This window comes from Elaeis guineensis, chromosome 15 (assembly GCF_000442705.2).
Source record: "Elaeis guineensis isolate ETL-2024a chromosome 15, EG11, whole genome shotgun sequence".
In the NCBI taxonomy this organism is placed as follows: Eukaryota; Viridiplantae; Streptophyta; class Magnoliopsida; order Arecales; family Arecaceae; genus Elaeis; species Elaeis guineensis.
Window position 1 is genome coordinate 67,892,413 of NC_026007.2, and position 20,188 is coordinate 67,912,600.

The following is a 20,188-nucleotide window of genomic DNA, read 5'->3' on the forward strand; positions in this document are numbered from 1 at the left end:
AGAACAGAGGATGGACTGTGCCATGCTTGTTGTCACTTTCTACTGATCCTTGTCTTTGATCTTAGAAATGAATTATAGATCATGGCTCGTCCTAATCTGGCATGTGAATGCTCTGCTAGCAAAATATGCTTCTCCATTGGTGTCGTTTATGCTGTTTCAAGGCTTCATCCATCGTCGGTATAGATATGAACTGCATCTGTTACAAGGTTCTTTCATTTGACACAATTCTCCAATGGGTTAATCATCAGTCCAACTCTACTTGCATCCTGTGCCTATTGACTGGGCACAGAAAATCCATCTCTGGGCTGTAGACTATCAATTTATACTGCGTAATTTTTATGACCACTTACTTTTCCAAAATGTTTCAAATTTGTGCAAAAGAATATAGCTCTGAAAATTGTGTACATATGAAATGAATCTTACGGAGCTGAGAGCATCAATAAAACTAGGATGGACATGGTTCGAAATGAGTGGAACTGAGGAATTTATTAAACCGATCAAGTTAGAATTGGTGCGTCGAAGATGAAAAGAACCTAAAAGGTGGAGGTTTGCATATGCAATAAGAGAGCTTGGTGGGGAGGCATAGGTGCTGTGAAACTAGGGAGATTAATCTCTACCATATCAAAAACCTAAGAGCTTTGAATCTGATTATTTGTAAAGATTCTGTCATTCATTCTTTTTTTTTTTTTTCTAGGGATGTCGTACCATCTTTTCCAAATATTCTCCCTTCCACACAATAGAAGGAATGCCTAAATGGTTGGCTAGTCAGTATCTGTTTTGCTAATGACTTGAAGTCAAAACCGTGAAGGACGTGTTAACGAATTTGCAGCAAGATCTGATGAAACTATTGAAGTCTCATGGACTTTGTTTCCAGGCCTTAAAAGGCATCGAAAAAAGGCCGCTATTTTCTAAAGACTACAGATTTTAGATCAGATTGAAATTATGTTTTAATGCACATAAAAGTCATTTTATGTTTATTGAATGTTTCTATTTTGCTGGTGATCTCTGGTACTGTTGGTCAAGCGGAACTGGTCGATCTTGAACTTCTTTTCTAAGAGCTCGCTGATTATTTGTGTTCCTTGTAGTCTTTTGTTTTTTTTCCCTTCTTGAAGTCTTGATAACGTAAAAACCCACTAGCGAGTGTAATGCCATGCAGATTGTCAAGGTCTAAATCAGAAAATAATGAAAATTCTAAAAGTATGATTGAGATTGTTTTATGCTGTTCTAGGCTGCAAGAGGATGGGAAAATGACCTTCAATTTTGTTATGATAAATTTGGATGTATTAGACTAGTCTATTATAAATATCTTTATGAAAATCAGAAAGATAAATCAGAAATTCAGAAAAAATCTCTATCTCAACAATCTATAGTCTCTATATGATTGACTGTATATGATGCTATCTAGTCTGCAACACCGTTAGTTTCTCTACAAATATGAGTCATCTCAATCTTCGGCCTAATCTGCATTCTGTCGGAGTCATCTCATAGAATTTATGGTTGAAGGCTTAGATTCATACTTTGCAAAGAAGGGATTTGTGATTTGATTCCCAGTTGTTTTAAAGTCTAGAAAGGTTCTCCAAATGACATTGGAAAGGCGGTTGGTGAGGCAGCCAAATGCCAAGCTATTTTGATGGATTAATCCCTATTTGTGGTCCCAAACTCCTTTTTTCCACAAGAAGGACGTCTGTTGGGCAATTTCTGAGGTTTGGTCGAATTATTCTTGCCCTCAAAATGCTACATAAATTTTATATTTTTTTCATTAAGCCCTTTCCATCTCCACAAGGCGAGGGAGCCAAGCTTTATTAAGTGAAGAGCAAAATTACAAGTGATTACAATACACAACTGACAATACTTAACCGAACTGAAGGTCAAGTATACAGAAGACGCTTTTACCAAAAAAAAAAAAAAAAGGAATATACAGAAGACGCCCAGAGAGTAACAAGGAGAAGGAAAGCAGCTGAAACATAACAGGAAGAGAAAAAAAATCCAGGATGCGGTGAGGCAATGGAATAGCATGAGCTTATGATAGACATCCTGGAGCAAAACATTCCATTGACAATGATAGAAATGATGTCTTCCAACTGATCTTTTTAGTTGAAAGATATCATTCGGTTCCTTGATTTTGTATAAATACTTCAGTTTATCGGAGACATAATTGATACGAAGCTAAACATATGTCTATATCAATCCGTATACAAAATATAATATGCATTACCAACTTAGATGGCCCAGCATCTGTGCTGCTAAAGAATCAACTAAATTTTATATGGCTCCAGGAGATTAAATCCATTCGCTTTATTTTCGCCCATCGTTAGTCCCTGTACACAGAAAATTTTACACCCAGGACACTCCCATGCGACGGCCGTTTGTCCGTGCTACTGCACTCCCATCCCTAATTTGTGAGCAATTCACATAGGAGTCCTTTTCTTAATTAATATAAAAAAAAATTATTTATCTAAATAATCTGATTTTTAACTTATTTATCAGAACGATGCAAAATCGGTAAAATGCTATTTTGAATGGCATTTTATCATCGCCACGTGACCTCCTATTTTTCATGTAGATCACGTCAAAAAAAAAAAAATTAAAATTAAAAACGCCAAATAATATTGCATTTTTAAAAATGCCATATTATTTGGCATTTTTTATTCCCTCAAAAAAAAAAAATAAAAAAAAGGAAAAAAAAATTTAAATTTATAAAAAATATAAAAATTTTAATTTTGATAAAAATAAAAATTATCATTTAAAATTAGTATCTTCATTTCAAATTATCTTTTTAAAAAAATATCTGAAAAAAAATTGTGTAAAAAAAATTAAAAATACCATTAAAAAAAGAATCGAAAAGAAATAGAAATTATAATTCTAAAATTATATAAAAATTAATTTAAAAAAAATATCTCAAAAAAATCTTAAAAAATAGCATAAAATAAAAAATACCATAAAATTAATTTTTTCAAATTAATTTTTTTTAAAAATATCATTAAAGAAGAAAAAATTGAGAAAAAAATAAAAAATATAATTTTGAATGAATTTTAAAAAATAAACATTCGAATTCTAATTCAAATAAAAAAGATAATTTTAAATTATTTTGTCCATTTAAAATTAATTTTTTTAAAAAAATACCGAAAAAATCTTAAAAAATTTTAAAAATAAAGAATAACATAAAAAAAGAAAAAATGAGAAAGAAATGAAAATAAAAATAAAAATAAAAATTTTTAATTTTAAAAAATTAAAATTTTAATTTTAATTCAAATAAAAACCATCATTTCAAATTAGTTTTTCCGTTTCAAATTAATTTTTAAAAAAAAGATGTTCAAAAAAATAAAAAATTAAAAAATAAAAGTGCCATAAAGAAGTCAAAAATTTAAAAAAATAAAAAAATTATAATTATAATTTTAAATTAAAAAAATAAAAATTTTAATTTTAATTAAAATAAAAGATATAATTTCAAATTACTTTCTCTATTTCAAATTAATTTTTTTAAAAATATTCCAAACAAATGAACAAATACCTCAAAAAAATTCATAAAAATAGAAAAAAATGATAAAAATGAGAAAAAAATAAAAATTATAATTTTAAGTTATAAAAAATTAAAATTTTAATTTAAATTCAAGAAAAATAAAAGAAAAAAATGCCATACGAAAATGAAAAAAAATGTGAAAAAAATAAAAATTGTAAATTAAAATTTAAAAAAGATAAAAATTTTAACTTTAATGAAAATAAAAAATATCATTTCAAATTACTTTCCTCATTTCAAATTATTTTTTTAAAAAATATCTAAAAAAAAGAAAAAAATTGGTGTAAAAAAATAAAAAATACATAAAAAAAAAGGGAAAAGAATTGAATTGAAAAAAAATAAAAATTATAATTCTAATTTAAAAATAAAAATTATAATTTTAAATTTAAAAATTTAAAAATTTTAATTATAATTCAAATAAAAATGGTAAAAAAATAAAATTTGTAATTATTACTTTAAAAAAATTTAACTTTAATTTCAATAAAAAATTATCATTTCAAATTACTCTGCCCATTTTAAATTAATTTTACTTATTAAAAAATCACATAAAAATAAGTAAAAAAATTAAAAATAAAAAATCATAAAAAAAAGAAAAAAGAAAAAAAATGGAGGAAAACGTCAAAGGAATGGCGTTTTTGAAAATGCCATTCCCTTTGGCATTTTTAAAGCTTAAAATCTAAAAAAAAAAAATCCTCTCTCCTTCTTCTCCCTCTTCTCCAGCATTTTCTCCTCTCCGATGGCATGGCAGCGACCTCCCGACGGCGGTGAGCTCTCTCCTCTCTCTCTCCTCTTCCTCTCTCTCTCCTCTTCCTCTCTCTCTCTCTTTTTTTTCTTTGGCCGCCGGTGACAGAGGGCTGGCGGCGGGCCGGCGCGCTCCGACGATGGCCCTAGCGGCTGCCCCCCGTGGCGGGCCCGGCCCTCTCCTTCCCTTGGCCGGCCCCCTCCTCTCCCTCTTCCTCTCTCTCTCCCTCTTTTTCCTTGGCCGCCGACGACAGAGGGCCAGCGACGGGCCCCGGCCCTCCCCTTCCCTTGATCGATCCCCTCCTCTCTCTCTTCCTCTCTCTCTCCCTCTTCCTCTCTCTCTCTCCCTCTTTTTCCTTGGCCGCCGACGATAGAGGGCCGGCAGCGGGCCGGTGCGCCCCAGCGACGGCCCCGATGGTGACCTCCCACGGCGGGCCCCGACCCTCCCCTTCCTTTGGCCGGCCCCCTCCTCTCTCTTCCTCTCTCTCTCCCTCTTCCTCTCTCTCTCTCCCTCTTTTTCTTTGGCCGCTGGCGATAGAGGGCGGCCCCCTACGACGGGCCCCGGCCCTCCCCTTCCCTTGGCCGGCCCCCTCCTCTCCCTCTTCCTCTCTCTCTCTCCCTCCCTCTTTTTCCTTGGCGTCCGAAGACAGACGGCCGGCGGCAGGCCCGCACGCCGCAGCGGCGGCTCCCCACGGTGGCCCGACGGTGGCTCCTCACAGCGGGCCCCGACGGCCCCCCGCCCCCGGTGGCCCCCCGGTGATGGGCCGCGGCGGGCCCTTACGGCGGCCCAAAGGCGGCGGGCCGTGGCCGGCCCCAGCGGCCCTCCGCGGCGGGCCCGTGCGGCCCTGCGGCACCCTTTTCTTTCGATCCGCGTGGCGGGCCCCGGTGGCTGGCCCCGACGCCCCGACGGCAGGTCCGTGCGGCCCTGCGGCCCCTTCTCTTTCGATCCGCTGCGGCGGCCCTCCGATGGCAGGCCCGTGCAGCCCTGCGGCACCCTTCTATTTCAGTTTTTTTAATTTTTATTTTTATTTATTATTTATTATTTATTATTTTATTATTTTTATTTTATTAGATTCAGATTTATTTTAAAATTTGATTTGATCATAATTTAAAATTTTAAAATATATTACATTTCATGAAAATATAGACTTGTCAGTTGACCAATGTAGGATATTCTACGATATCCATATAAAATATATATTTGATTATATATTTTTATACGGGTACCGTAAAATATATACATTGGTCAATTGATTGTCCAGTTTGGACAGTTTGAAAATTGTATTTAATTCTATAAGCAATTACATTATTCGAATGATATGCGGAGGGTTTGAGAAAATTTCGGACAGTATTTTTCTTTAGTTCTCCTCACACATTTTCAGTCGTGTGGGGAGAACTAAGAAAAAATACTGTCAAAATTTCTTTCGGTCTCTTTTGCGTATCATTTATTAATGTAATTAACCTATAGAATTAATGCAATTCTCGAATGGGATAGGATCTATCTGTACCTATTTATTGATGATATGATGCATTTATCATGTAAATCTTTTGAAACGATAAAATAATTAGTAATACTAAATATTTTGATTTTGATTTTGTCATAAGTTTTCTGAGAAAATGGTCAGTACTCGAGTTCGTGTGCTATTGTACTATGATGGTATGATACAGAATGATGAAACTGGTGTGCAGTACAGTCACTCTGTAAATCGGATGATTAGAGTATCTTCATCATTATCACGTCAAGAATTATTGGACCATTTATACAGCAGTATTCCTGTAGACAAAAAAAAATTTGAAATAAAATTGAAATGAAAATCTCCTAATCTGTCGGGACAGTTAATGCAGAGTAATTATATCTTAGTTCTAATTGATGACGATGAAGATTCGAAGAAATGCGACTTTTCTTTGAAATATGCAGAATGTCGATTTTTAGAATTATATATTGAAAAGGAAGATATACCGAACTTTGGATACTATAGTCGGCTTTTAACTCAAGCGGACAATAATGTTGGGCCTTCCTCACTTTTCGTAACTCCTATGGTGCAAACCGATAGTGTTGAGGCCGTATTTGCAGAACAATATTCCACTACTGTCGGCCCTAGTTGTCCAATTATTCAGAGTCCTATGGTGACTTCTCCTGTGTCTTCTGCTATGGTGACTTCTCCTTTGCTAGAAGTAGTGGTAAGTGCGGAAGACGACACTCATATAGGGAACGATGACTGGGTAGTCGGTGGAATAAATTTGATTATCTAGGCTTTGAGACAGATAAAGCGGAGATGAAGACTATTGAATAGATGAGGACAGTAGCAATAATGATGATGATGGTGAAGATGAGAATGATGATGAAGATGTTTAGGCTAATATTAATGTGGGAGAACCTCAACCTCGTTTGTACGAACCCCCATAATTTTTTAACGATATAAATTTAGATGATGGTGGTTGTGTTAGTGCTGGTCGAAGATTGACCTGACTATCAGTTTTGGGACTCCTCGATGACTGAATTTTCCAAAGGTTTAATGTTTGAGAGTAAAGATTATGTAAGGAGAGCTATTGATCTTTATCATATTATAAAGCATCAGACATACAATGTAGTTCAATCGCATTCGAAATTATGGTCCGTTCGATGCGCATCATCAGATAATATTCAAAATTGTAAATGAAGGCTTCGTGCTGCATTGTTGAAAAAATATGAATATTTTCAAATCACAAAATATGAGGGTCCTCACACTTGTTTGTTTACGGAGTTGAGTCGAGACCACAAACATGTCAGTGGAAGGATGATTGGCACACTAGTCCGACATATTGTTGAGAAAGATCCTGGTATCAAAGTTGAAGCTGTTGTGGCAGCCGTTAATGATCAATTTCAATATATAGTGTCATACAGGAAAGCATGGTGTGGAAAACAGAAGGCATTGGTTGATATTTATGGAGAATGGGAGCTGTCTTATGCTAAATTACCCTATTATATGGCTGTACTTCAACATGCAAATCCCGGTACAGTTGTTTCATAGAATTTTTTTCAAACTGTGAATTCCAATGTCCGAGTTTTAAATTATATTTTCTGGACTTTCAAACCATCTATCCAGGGTTTTACGCACTGCCGTCCTGTAATCAGCATTGATGGCACGTACTTGTATGGAAAGTTTAAAGATAAGATGTTAATTATAACAGAAATTGATGCAGAGAATGGGATATTTCCATTAGCATATGCAATTATGGATGAGGAGACGACTGCAAGTTGGAGTTGGTTTCTTTTCTAGCTCAGAACACATATCGTCAAAGGTAGAAATGAAATATGCTTAATTTCTGATAGGCATCCAAGTATATTAAATATCATCGTAGATGAGTCTATTGGATGGAGTCCACCACGTGCCTATCACCGATACTGCTTAAGATATATCTGCAGTAATTTCAACACTCATTTTAAAAATGTGCAGCTGAAAAGAGCAGTATGGCAAGCAGGAAGCGCTCATCAAGTTCGCAAGTTCAACTTTATCATAGGTAGGATCAGAACAGTGAATGAAGAGGCTTGGAGCTGGTTGTTCGAGATAGAAAAGGAGAAGTGGACGTTGGCACATGATGATGGCCTGCGCTATGGTGTCTTAACTACAAATTTGTCAGAGATTTTTAACAGTGTTTTACGAGGAGCTAAAATGTACCAATTACAGCTTGTGTTCAAATGACATTTTATCGTCTTGTGAAATACTTTAATAGGAGATATGCCCAAGCTTTGAGATATGTAGAGGAGAATCTAAATAATTTTTTTACTTCTCATGTTGCAATTAACATTGCTGAAGATCAAGTTAAAGCTAACCAGCACCGAGTAACAGCATTCAACCTTTAAAGAGGTATATATGAAGTACTTACGAGGAGAGCAAGCGTAGGACTACGAGGTGAAAAATTTTTATACTGTTACTTTAGCTGAAAGAAAATATTCTTGTGAAAAGTGGAGCATGTACAAATATCCATGTTCGCACGTTTTAGCTGTGTGTCAAGAAATTGCTGTACATTTTAGTAATTTTGTGGATGATGTATATATAATTACAGCATATATGAATGCTTGGAGCGGTGACTTTAATCCATTACCACATGAAGATTATTGGATGCATACATGTATATTCAAATGTATTCCTGATCATCATCGTTTGAGACCCAAGTAGAAAGATAGACCAAAGTCAACAAGACTACGAAATGAGATGGATGATAGGCAAATAAGAAGTAAGAACCACTGTGGCATTTGTAAGGAATAGGGTCATGACCGCCGTCACTGTCCTAAGATACTTCAACACACTTCAACTTCAAGCAGTGAAAGAAATTAAAGGCTTCGAAGATATATTTTCGTCATTGTTTTATGTATTTCTGTGAGATTGTATTTGAATATACGTGTTTAATATCCTGAGATGTACTGAATTTTGTGTTTAAGTTGTATTGTATGATAATATTATGTTTAAAATATATTTCTCATAAAATGAATGGCTATCATATCATATTTTTATTTTTTAATATACTTGTGATAATATCATTATTTTAGATTCATTAGCGTATTATGGCTTACGATCCGCGGTATCCCAGTCCTCGAGACAGCAGTATTCTTACATTACAGGAGCACCATCGATCACAGACTATTTTAGATGGCGGCGTAAGCATTTCAATCCTATTTACTATTTAAATTTTTTTTGAAAAGTCATATACATTATCTAATTATTATATTTTATTGCAGAAACTCAGACACCTTCGTCTACGATGATTGATGCTGACTTCTGGAGGACAGAGGACATCCCACATAGAGTGCTGGATTATTTACGATATCTTGGATTCTATGGAGTATATCGGATCAGTGTATATAGATGGACATTGGTCTTATTACTGCTTTGCTTGAGAGATGACATCCAGAGAACACACATTTCATCTTCATTTGGTGAGGCGACCATCACTTTACAGGATGTTAGCATCCTTACCGGACTACCAGTTGATGGCGATCTAGTTACCGAGTTGATCCCACACTTACCATTCTGAAGTGGCAGGCTTTGTGCTTGCGATTGCTAGGGTTTGAGCCCGATGCACACTTTTTCGATTATTCACGACTCAGGATTGAGTGTTTGGATGATCGTTATCAACATTTTCATATTGTGGATGATGCACCAGAGGAGATGGTGCAGCAATATATTAGGGGTCAGGTGCTGCGATTGTTAGGTGGTGTTCTGTTACCCGATACTTCATCGAATAAGATGAAGTTGATATTTTTGTCATTATTAGAGGATTTAGACTTCGCTCGTAGACTCAGTTGGGGCAGTGCAGTACTAGCTTGCCTGTATAGAGCTATGTGTCGGGGTTCTTATGCTGATCAGAGCGAGATTGATGGTTATCTTGTATTATTACAGGTATGTGAATTAAAAATTTTTATTTTTAATATTCAATTATATTTCAATATTGGGTATATTATGTATGATTTTTTTAAAATTTGCAGATTTGGGTATGGGAGCGTATGCCGACTATCAGTCCATTACGACGACAGTTGCTCGAGATGCCATCAAAGCAGCATGATCCTGATATTTCATTCAGACTGGACGGACCATTGGGATATAGGTATAAAAATATTATTTTTTTTATTTGAAACTTATTATTTTAAATTCGATAAAATTTATTTAACATGAGTAGATTGTGAAACAGATGGAACATTGCATTCAACGTTCATCACATATCGACGAGAGTGGCACGGATTTATAGGTGCCAGTTGGATACATTAGTTGATATATATAGATGGATAAATTCTGAATTTTTTATAAATATCATTTTACAGTATTCATAATCTATTAAAATTTTTGCTTACTAATTTTTTTTATTTTAACTCTATCATTTTTGTGGGAGCCATATACAGATGAGATATTGGCTATATTGCCGCAGATGTGTACAGTTGGATATGACATATGGACTGCTAGGGTGCCACTTATTTATTTTGATGTGGTAGAGTGGCATCTTTCCGATTGTGTCCTGCGGCAGTTTGGTCAGATTCAGGGTATCCCAGAGCAGTTTGATACCAGCTAGGGACTTCATCGTATTGATCGACGAGGGAGAGCTCATATTGACTGGCATATCAGACATGCAGAGTACATCGATATTTGGGATGCACGTCGAGATCACATTGTTCATAGTGATCTCATTTTGAGAGATCGTTCATATATCGATGACTACATGGCTTGATTTTTTAGCATTACAGTGTGAGTCATTGGACAGCCTCGGTATGCAGTTTTCGGATACGAGAGTGAGAGTTCTGCTGTGCATTTTTTGGTAAGACTATGAAAATTAGTTTATGTTATTTGTGTTATATTTTTATTTTATATTTGACAGTATATTGACTGTTTTATTTTTATTTTGTAGACTGATTCTATGTCGGATCTTGTGTTGGACGCTCGTCGTGCTTTATCTACGACTGATGAGGACGAACGGATTCGATACTGCGTGAGATAGAGAGAACAAGTTTCGAAATATTGGTGGTGATTGATGTTGATCCATATAGCTGTGCGCCTTGGTATGGAGCAGCCGATACGCCAGATATAAGATATACGCCGTCACCATATGTTTCACATATGTCATCACTACATATTCCGCAGATGTCATCACTAGATGCTGCACAGATGCCACCACCTTTTATCCACAGATGGCAGCACCTTCTTCTTTCTACATCCCCCATATGACATCACCGGATACCAGTTGGCCACATGAGTATGATAATTTTTTTCAGGCCCATCCGTGTATCCAGATGAGAGGGTTGAGCGGGTCGCTCAGTCTGTAGATGATCCGACAGCATCCGTTATTCCTGAGCAGCATGACCAGCAGACCTCCTCCACTGATATAGGGGAGGAGCCATCACAGTAGGAGCAGAAGCAGCCGTTGAGGACCTTCTGAGAAGGTCCAAGCGACACGGGCACCACGACGTCCTTGTGGGACTTAATTTTTTTTAGATTTGTACTTAGTATTTTTAAATTTTTATTGTACTATTTTTTGTATGCTTGACATTTTTATTCTATTTAATATTATTAATTATTGATTTTATTTTATATTATTTAATTTCAAATGATCGAATATTATGCTTTTGGATATGGTTACACATACTCTAATATGTCTCAGAACATTAAGAGAGAAAAAATTATGCTAAAAGGACTATAGAATTATAATGTAAATAATAATAGTATATCGGATAATTTAATTATGAGATGAATCAGACCGCACTGGTATGTCTCGATTTGGTATGGACACAAACAGCTACGTACGGTGCAGTATTGAAAAAAATTTTGAATTAAAATTTTTATTTTTTTAAATTTAAAATTATAATTTTTATTTTTTTTTCATTTTTTGATATTTTTTTTTTATGATATTTTTTATTTTTTTAACCCCATAATTTTTTTGGGATATTTTTTTAAAAAAATTAATTTTAAATGAAAAAATAATTTAAATTTATATTTTTTATTTGAGTTAACATTTGAATTTTTATTTTTTTCTCATTTTTTACTTCTTTGTTTGGAATATTTTTTTAAAAAAATAATTTGAAATGGAAAAGTAATTTGAAATGATATTTTTTATTTTAATTAAAATTAAAAATTTTATTTTTTTAAATTAAAAATTATAATTTTTTTTTTCATTTTTTAAATATTTTGCTCTTTTATGGTATTTTTTTTATTTTTTATTTTTTTGACATATTTTTTTAAAAAATTAATTTGAAATGGGGAAAGTAATTTGAAATGATGGTTTTTATTTGAATTAAAATTAAAATTTTTATTTATTTAAATTAAAATTATAATTTTTATTTGGCTCTCATTTTTTCTTATTTTTTTATGATATTTTTTTTAATTTTTAAGATTTTTTTTGAATATTTTTTTAAAAAAATAATTTTAAATGGATAAAATAATTTAAAATTATCTTTTTTATTTGAATTAAAATTAAAATTTTTATTCTTTAAAATTTATTCAAAATTATAATTTTTATTTTTTTATTTTTTTCTTCTTTTATTATATTTTTTTAAAAAAATTAATTTGAAAAGGAGATTGTAATTTGAAATGATGATTTTTATTTAATTAAAATTAAAATTTTTATTTTCTTAAATTTTAGAATTATAATTTCTATTTCTTTTCGATTTTTTTAATGGTATTTTTAATTTTTTTTTACAACAATTTTTTTTCAGATATTTTTTTAAAAAGATAATTTGAAATGGAGATACTAATTTTAAATGATAATTTTTATTTTTATCAAAATTAAAATTTTATTTTTTTATAAATTTATTTTTTTTATTTTTTATCATTTTTTCTTTTTTTTGGGGGAAAAATAAAAAACATCAAATAATATGGTGTTTTTAAAAACGCCATATTATTTGGGGTTTTTAATTTTTATTTTTATTTTTTTTTGATGTGGTCTACGTGAAAAATAGGGGGTGATGTGGCGATGATAAAATATCATTCAAAATGATGTTTTACCGATTTTGCATGAGATAGATAAATTAAGGATCAGATTATTTAAATAAATAATTTTTTTTTATATTAATTAGTAAAGGACTGTTGGTGCAAAAATCCGCTTGCGCCGGAGAAGCTGGAGTCGGGGAAGCCGCGGTCGCCGCCGGACCTACAAGGAAGTCTAAACCGGAGGTGGGTTGCTCCGGCAAGACCCTCCGACGCTTAAGTCAGTTTTCTGCCTCAACAAGAATGGAGTGCTCGAACGGAGAATTTAGTAGAGTTTTGAGATAAGGAAGAATGAGCTTAAAAAAATAGCGTATCTGGATCTTCCTTTTTATAGGCGGAGGAGGCAACGGGTTGATGGCGACGTTTGTAACCGCCTGGTAGTGGGCCGCCCACGGTCAGGGGAATTGATTGCGGAAGTTAGTGGAGCAGACACATGGCCATCACCTCAGCCCGCCACGTGGAGTCTGTTCCGGGGGTGGAGCAGCGTCCGTTGTCAGCGGGTAGGAGAATCGCGTGGTATCCGTCGCAGGAGGTGGAGCAGGTTCGTGGCCGTCACTGTGGCCTGCCAGGGGATAGTGGAGCTATACGGAGTCCGCCACAGGAAGTGGAGCAGGGCGGCTATGGTTACTGCGGCCTGTCAGGGAATGATGGTACTGCGCGGAGTCTGCCACAGGAAGTGGAGCAGGGTCGTGGCCGTTTTGAGGGCCTGTCAGGGGGCGCGGATCTGTCGATTGAAGCTCGGCAACGGCTGGAGCCCGGCTTCTGTTGGGGTCCGGGTAAGGTCCTCCTGGCGGTAGGGGTCGTGAGCAGAGCCCGACTCCCGGGGGAGTCCGGGCGGAGCTGCGCTGATGTCGTCGGCGGAGCCCGGCTCCCGTAGGAGTCCGGGAGGAGCTGCATTCACTGTCGGCGGTGGAGCCCGGCTCCCGTAGGAGTCCGGGCGGAGCTGCACTGCAATCAAAGTTAAGGGAGAAGTCCGGCTCTGGTAGGAGTCCGGATGGAGCTTACCACCAGTTGATACTGAGAGCGGAGCCCGGCTCCCGTAGGAGTCCGGGCGGAGCTGTTCTGATGTTGGCGGCGGAGTCCGGCTCCCGTAGGAGTCCGGGCGGAGCTGCGCTGATGTCGTCGGTGGAGCTCGGCTCCCGTAGGAGTCCGGGCGGAGCTGCACTTGCTGTCGGCGGTGGAGCCCGGCTCCCGTAGGAGTCCGGACTGCCTGATGTCGTCGTGGAGCCGCTCCCGTAGGAGTCCGGGCGGAGCTGCACTTGCTGTCGGCGGTGGAGCCGGCTCCGTAGGAGTCCGGACGGAGCTGGCTGATGTCGGTGGAGCCGGCTCCCGTAGGAGTCCGGGCGGAGCTGCGCTGATGTCGTCGGTGGAGTCGGCTGTAGGAGTCGGGCGGAGCTGCATTGCTATCGGCGGTGGAGCCGACTCTACGGAGCCGGCGGAGCTGCACTTGCTGATGTTGATTCTGTTGAGTTCTTTTTTTATATCAACAGGACTCATTCACATAGGCCCTTCCACTGACTAAAATATTGGGCCACCAATTATTGTGCATGGAAATGATCGGCGTGGATGAGCCCACAGTTCTATGTGAGACACGACATCTCCTTTACAAAAAGTAGAGGATGCCTTCAATTCGATCCCAATTCCTAAACGATTTGCCTTTTAAAGCTCACTTTAGATCTTCCACACCATTCAGTTTTATAGTTGTTGCTAATGGATGAAAATATAAATTAAGTTGGAAGATCCGTCACTCCAATTATTTCCTTCGTTCATTTGTACATTACCAGTGGTGACTGCATTTGGTACGCTGCTTTGGTTTTAGAACCCCATACCTGGTATGAGGTCATTGTGATAACTTTGTGCTTCCTGTCCCCTCAATTCTTCTCCTTTCCTTTGGCCTTCTTGGATGTGGAAAGAGTGGAGTTTTATAATTTGATTGCATGTAAAGCTCTATGCTACGTTTCTGTTGGCCTACTGGCAGTTTGCAGCAGTATTTGAGTCGGTGGTCTACGATGGCTGCATGGCTGTGACCAGCTTGTTATCGTACACTGATATTTTGTCGCATGTCCTCGTGAAAGACAAATTTTGCTGATATTTAGGCCTGGGATGCCCCTCCAATCTTTGCAAGACATGACCACCACAAGACAAATGAGGCTGCAAGCTAGACAGCCTCCTTCGTTACCGAGTACTGTGGTGAGATGTTGAGGGCTGGCTCTGCACCTGCTCGAAGGCCTTCAGAGATATTTTGTTTTTTGGACTTTCTTAGATGTATTCATTATAGGATGGTATGAATTATGAGTCTTAAAAAAAAAAAAAAAAAAAAAAAAACTTTGAAAATTATATAATTTTATGTAACTTTGAATAAACTTTTAGTGATGCGTTAACTCTAAAAGCCACAATGCTGTGATATTTTTCCTTTAGTTTAGGTGAATAATAAATTTCAAGCACTCATCTAGGTTGAGGCACAAAGAAATGCAAATTCTTATGACCCATCTTATAATGTTCATATTTTCATAGTTGTAATACTAACTAAGATAATGGAATTCATTCTAGTAATCGGTGATAGTTTGTTAAGTTGCTTGCCACGTAGTTCGTCTCTAAAAAAATAATGTTAATGATGTCTTGAACCATTGATGCTTCAAAATGTTCTTAGGGCATAAATTCTATCAGAAGCTTCACAGAAAGAAAAGAGAGAAACTACCAAGCAATTTCTATTTATTGTGACCATGAAAATAGCTTGGTGGAATCAATTGAAGTCCTAATGGGAGGTTCAACTGGCAAAAAAATATACTTTTTTCCCTTATAGGTGCAAAATTTTTTCTTATGGGCTAAGGCATGGCGACAAAGAACCGAACTAGATGCAGCCAGTGGCATATAGCCAAAGCGTCAAAAAAAGACTAAGGTCAAAGTGAAAGTTGGGAACATTATATTCTTTAACCATTAGCAGGATGCTATCTTTCTACCTGGCTGCACCAGCTTTCCAGCTTACCTTTAAGAATCTTCTATTCGATCAAATCTCAGCAAAGTATGGATGGAAAAAAAGCTTAGAGGAGAACATGTACACATTGGCGGCTGGAAATCGAGAGCATCCGCTTTGTTTGGAGGATGAGTTCATGGTAGACCACTTTCCCTATGAATAATTACTTCACAGTTTAACATATCCCCATGCTCTGCCACGTTAAATATTTATTTGTGATAGCAGAAACAGAATTTAATTACAGCAGTAAATCATTTAATTACAAAGTATTTATGTACATGAATTTGTATTTGCACTGCAATTTAATGACTTCTACCCCATCTTAGGATGGTGGTTGTATTCTCATTGTCAAAGCTAGCTTAAAATATGCATCAACAACACTTGCTTCAAATTTAGTTAATAGTCATCGGCATTATAATAAATTCTAAGATTTGTAGGCAGATACAGCTTGAGTAACAAATGAAGTACTGCCAAGCAAGTGTGACATTGTATATCTCGGTTTACGACATTGCCACACCAGCAAGGCAAAAGCTTAGATTGTTAAATGAATGGTTTTATATGATTAATAACAACCCTAGATACAACTTTGAAAAGTCTATAAGTAGACTTTTTAATAGAGATCTTATTCCTGCTTTATTTGAAGAGTTTAAAGAGTAGATACATCCTTTTAAGTAAAAGAAATTCACTATTCTGTGAAAAGGTTAGTGTGAGAGCATCCTGAGTATAAGACACTATGATATTTCATTGAGGATTCATTTGGCTCTTGGAAAGAATTTTTTTTTTTAGGAAATAATTTTTTTGAAAGTTACTTCTTAAAAAGTTACTTCCTAGCTAGGAATAAGATTTTAATATGTTTGGTTGACTATAAGAAGATGACTTATTATAAAGTAGCTTATGTTTGGATGAGCACATATTTTTTTTAAGAGAACTGTGTAAAATACCTATTATACCTTTATTAGATATAAAATCATACATTCTACTCATAAACTTTATATAAATATAAATATTATATTTAGATTAATATAAATATAACATTAGACTATAATAATTTATTGTGTTAATATAATACTAATATATTAATATTATATTAATATAATATAAATATTTTAATATAATAAATTTATTAATATAGATATAAATATAATATTATATTAATATAAATATTATATTAATATTAAAATATAATAAATATTAATATTATATTTATATAAATATTAGGATAATATTAATATAATATTATATTACAATTCAGTATTTCATCCTAACCATCTATTGATATTTTACTAAATTTTATCTATGGATCTTAAAAGGATATTTTAGGAAAGAAAAAAATATCACCACTTCTCATGTCACGAAAGTGTCAAAATCCATCTTCTCCATGGTTTCCACTTCCATAAAATGTAAGAAGTGACTTTCTATGAAAAGTATTTTTTTCACTTTCTCTTCTCTTAAAATTTTAATGAAACAAGAGGTTCTTTTTCTACTTCTTAGAAAATATCTTTTTTTTCTTCACTTTTCGTCAACCAAATGAGCCTGAGAGATTTAGAGGAAGAGAGATTTCTCGTGGACGCAGCTCCGTTTCAAATTCAACCACACCCTTGAGATTATAGTTTTCTATATATCCAACTTTCCAGCTGTTCTTAAGTAGCGCAGCAGACAGCATATTTAATGAAGCATCACAATGACAATTTCTCCTCTTTTTTAATTAATAATAGCATGCAACAGGCTTTTCGGGTCATTTATTTCATCAAATGCATGCAGGGCTGTCATTACAGCATCAGTCCGAGAAAAAAACTAGGTTACTTGAGAACATTATTATTATTATTATTATTTGAGATAGAGGTTACTCGATAACTTGATCACATATCTCTGACACCTGTCACGATGACCAACGAAAAAGCCATTTTGTGGTGTTTCACTTGGAGAGTATCACCTCCAATCACAGTCTAATCACTCATTTTTTAAGTCTTCTAAGAGGAAACCTTTAACATGCATGCTTCCAATTAAAGAGAAACAAGTAAGTGACAACCTAGTCAAAACTATCATAGCCACTAGTCACACCTCCATTTGTTCCATGATGCAGTTGGCCCTCTTAGATGGCTAAACGTGGCAGGCCAAAAACATCTCCTTGGTGATGGACCGCACCAACTTTTGCCTTCTTCCAAGGGAGAGGACAGTCGTTTTCAATGAATTTTCCAATGAGTGCCGACTTCTCCCAAGTCCCAAAGCTTTCTTGCACCTCAAGGCCTGAGCTTCTCCGCTCTTACGTACGCACGACACCATTTATATTATTTTGGAGGTTAAGAGTCCCAACAAAGAGCACACGAGTACACTGTTGTTTCCTTTTGGGACTCCTACAGCAGCTCCTTTTTTTTATTTTTTGTGGACTAACTTGCTTTTTTGAATTTCGATCCTTGGGCGGTGAGATCCTTTGGGTTGGTCACATGCCATCCACGGGCCTATAAATGAAGGGGCTCGGGTGAATCTTAGTTGCACTGAAGGAAGAAGGAGAGAGAGAGGTGTAAGGAAAGGTATCCAAGGAAGCCTCTCGATCTTTTAGCTTCTGGAAGAACCCCAGAGAGCTCTATAAATTCTTCGCTCCATTTCATAGTTTTTCTCATACAGCAAACCTTGTTAAGGTTCTCTCCGTTTCTCTTCTTTCCTCTAATATTCTCTTCGATCGCCCTTCTTTTCTTTGCTTTTCTCTGTCTTTGATCACATCAACAGCCTTGTTTATCTCTGGTTTGCTTGCCCATTTCAAGGAAAAGCTGTGACTGGTCTTTTCCCACGACCTTTTTTTGACACCAGCCTGCCTTGCTATTTAATCTTTTCCCAGACCTAAATCCAATAATCCACAGAGCTTACATTGAACCACTCTGCCTTATAGTTTGTAGGCACCTCTATCCTTCTATTCTACTAGTTATCTTCCTTAATTATTTCCATCTAAAAGGATCACCATGGGAGGCGCTTTAGAATACTTCGCAGGCTTATTGGCCGGTAGCCGCAGGCGCAAGAAGAGGAAACAGTTCCAGACTGTGGAGCTCAAGGTCAGGATGGATTGTGAGGGCTGTGAGCGCAAAGTTAAGAAGGCACTCTCCTCAATGAAAGGTATCTGCTCCTCTCCTCTTCTTCTACTGGATGCTAGGATCTTGTCACAGAACTCATGTTCTAATATTCTCTCTTCCTTGCAACCTTTGCAGGAGTTCAATCAGTGGACGTGAACAGGAAGCAGAACAAGGTGACCGTGACTGGCTACGTTGAGCAACACAAAGTCCTGAAGAAGGCCAGGTCCACAGGCAAAAAGGCAGAGATATGGCCTTATATTCCTTACAACCTGGTCATGCACCCATATGCTGCCCAGGCCTATGACAAGAAGGCACCTCCTGGCTATGTGAGGAATGTGGAGGCCATCACCATCTCCAGCCAACCATATAGGCAGGAGGACCAGCTCACCAACTTGTTCAGTGATGAGAACCCAAATGCCTGCTCCATTATGTGAAGGAATTCTTCTTTCCCATCATTCCAGGGGCCTCAGCTGACCACTTTCAGTTTCCCCTACCTTTATCAAGCGAAGAAAAAAAAAAAACAGTTGTATTTATTTGCCTCTATCTATCAAAGTTTAAGAGGTTTGGATTGGAAGGGGTGTAGCTTTGCAGTAAACAAGTGTTGGTGTCTCATCCCTTTTTTTTGGTGTCATGTATGATGGGAAGGTCGGTGTCTTATTTTTGTTTTCTGGTGTCATGTATGATGGGAAGCAGTGTGAACTACTGAAACTAAGCAACAGTCTCACTCTTGGGACCAGTTGGAAATGAGGTGTGGGTTGTTATGGAACAGCTACAGGTTATCTACTTTGTTCTCCTTTTGTATAAGGTTTCAGTTTCTTTTTTTCCCTGAATTGTTTCTTATTGGGTGATGATGCTTCATTGACATCTGTGCAGAACTTCCTGTTCACATGTCTGGATGCATATCTTAAGGTTCACAACAATCAGAAATAAAAGAAAACTGCTGCCTGCCAGACAAACATAGAAACAGAAAGGGGTGCAGGTGGACCCAGGGGACAGGTGGAGATCAGAGCCTAAATTTAAAAAAGATCACCTTTGATTAAATTAAATTTAATACAGGACATCTTCCGTATGACCCCTGTACAAGTACTATCATATGAACCACTCTTTGATGATCATTATACTTACAAGTGCGATTATTATTTATTTATTTTATTTAATAAAATAGATGTTCGTACAATTATAATACGAATACATCTTAAAAAATTAGAAATCTCCCAAAAGATCAAAAAACATCTTTCATATTTATCCATACAATCTTTTCAATACACTCAACCACGTAGAAAATCATTCAGTCAGTAGTATTATTGGTCTCACAGTAGACATGACATATATCGACAGATGTGTAAATCTTCACCACCCATCAAATGCATGCAGTAATAAATGTGCATTAATCTTTGATGAATATCTTCGAAGTCAGGCAATTATGATAGCCGAATCCTCT

The 20,188-nt window shown here is 36.3% G+C and overlaps 1 protein-coding gene across 1 annotated transcript; it reads left to right on the forward strand.

The window, feature by feature from the left end:
* Positions 1-18,007: 18,007 nt before the first annotated feature.
* Positions 18,008-19,513, forward strand: LOC105058388 (heavy metal-associated isoprenylated plant protein 23). The gene is made up of 2 exons (XM_010941310.4): positions 18,008-18,790; positions 18,883-19,513. The coding sequence occupies exons 1-2, from the start codon at positions 18,640-18,642 to the stop codon at positions 19,179-19,181; spliced, it is 450 nt and encodes a 149-aa protein (XP_010939612.1). The 5' UTR covers positions 18,008-18,639; the 3' UTR covers positions 19,182-19,513.
* Positions 19,514-20,188: the final 675 nt, after the last annotated feature.